General features: G+C 38.5%; 1 protein-coding gene across 1 annotated transcript; it reads right to left on the minus strand.

The window, feature by feature from the left end:
* Positions 1–431: 431 nt before the first annotated feature.
* On the minus strand, positions 432–920 carry LOC131153977 (uncharacterized). Its single transcript, XM_058106421.1, has one exon. The coding sequence runs from the start codon at positions 918–920 to the stop codon at positions 432–434; it is 489 nt and encodes a 162-aa protein (XP_057962404.1).
* Between the last annotated feature and the right edge of the window lie 596 nt (positions 921–1,516).

Consider the following 1,516-nt stretch of genomic DNA (forward strand, 5'->3'; position numbering starts at 1 on the left):
ATCCGGACCTTGAATCAAAAATCCTAATTCCATTAAATGGGGCATGGCTGATTAAGAACTCGAATATTATCAAAAGAAAACAAATTAGAAGTCATATGATCTGAGACACCCAAATCAACAATCCATTTAGCATTAGAAAAAGAAGTAGAATGACAAGGGGCAAGGTTACCGGCAAAATTTCTAGGGTTGGTGTCCGAGGGTGATAAAAGATCTAATAGTTGATGGTATTGTTCGTTGATGAGGCCAAGGACAACAATCTCAGAAGAAGTTGAAGAACCTATGACAGTGTTTGCAACCATTGAAGAACCAAATTTTCCATCAGGTGTTCCACGAGAATGAGACTTGTTGTTGGGATAACCGCGCAACCTATAATAGTTGGCTTTCCAATGACCATCACAGCCATAGTGGTCACATTTTGGATAACCACGCCCTCATCCCTTGCTATCAGAAGGATGAGAAAAATTACGATGAACCACCATGGCAACAAATTCTGTTGGAACACTAGAGATATGAAGAAGGTGCTGCTTCTCTTCTTGATGCAAAATTGAATAGACCTTGGTAACAGAAGGTAAAGGATCCATGGCCAAAATTTGGCCATGAATTGAAGCATATAAGTCATATAGCCCCATCAAAAGCTGAAAAACACACTCAGTGTCTTGCATTCGGGTTAATTCTTTTAAGACACCACAAGTGCACTGTGGTGTGGAGGCAAGCAAGGAGAGTTCATCCCAATGACCTTTAAGTATTGTAAAATATACAGAGATGGTCATGGAGCCTTGGGTGAGAGTACCAATGTCATGCTTCAACTTGAAAATTCTAGGATTGTTGCTTAGAGAGAAATGATCATCAAGATCTAGCCATACATCACGGGAGCATTCATGATAGATCAAACTATGAATAATGGAATTGAGGATATCCATGATAAGATTATATCACTGCAACATTCCTATTGACCTTATTGGTCATATCCCATTTTGATTATGACAAATACGCTAATATTTAATGGTTGATTAGTTTGTGTGCAGGACCAATCAAAAGTATCATATGGTGCACGCACATGACACATGAAGTGAAGACCTGAAGACCCTGAAAATTATTTCATGTTGTATTGTAATTTAATCCTTTATTTGGGTCTGTAATAGTAACATAGGAACATAGTCTATAATAATTAATGCCTTACCTACATGGTAGGATAGATAAGCTCAAGACCATAAATGGACCTCAGGGAACACCCTTCAATCAACCGAAGTCGACCGACGCTGGATTTTTTTGGTGTCCTAAAGAAGACCTAGACTGACCTTAGGACCCATAAATCTACATAAAAAAGTTTCCTATTGCATTAAAAATAAACATTATATGAATAGGGTGAATGTATAAGGGAGTTGGAACTGAAATGCATTAAAAATGCATGTTTGGTTGATCGAACTTTCACAGTATAAATCATTGGGTCGACCGTACTGTACCAAGTTCATATGACTTGGTCGACCGAACTCCCACCAAGTCAACGTTTGACTCC

The sequence above is a fragment of the Malania oleifera genome, chromosome 4 (assembly GCF_029873635.1).
Source record: "Malania oleifera isolate guangnan ecotype guangnan chromosome 4, ASM2987363v1, whole genome shotgun sequence".
Classification (NCBI taxonomy): domain Eukaryota; kingdom Viridiplantae; phylum Streptophyta; class Magnoliopsida; order Santalales; family Ximeniaceae; genus Malania; species Malania oleifera.

Coding starts and splice junctions, on each gene's coding strand:
- LOC131153977 (XM_058106421.1), bottom strand. CDS start 920: ATGGATATCCTCAATTCCATTATTCATAGTTTGATCTATCATGAATGC.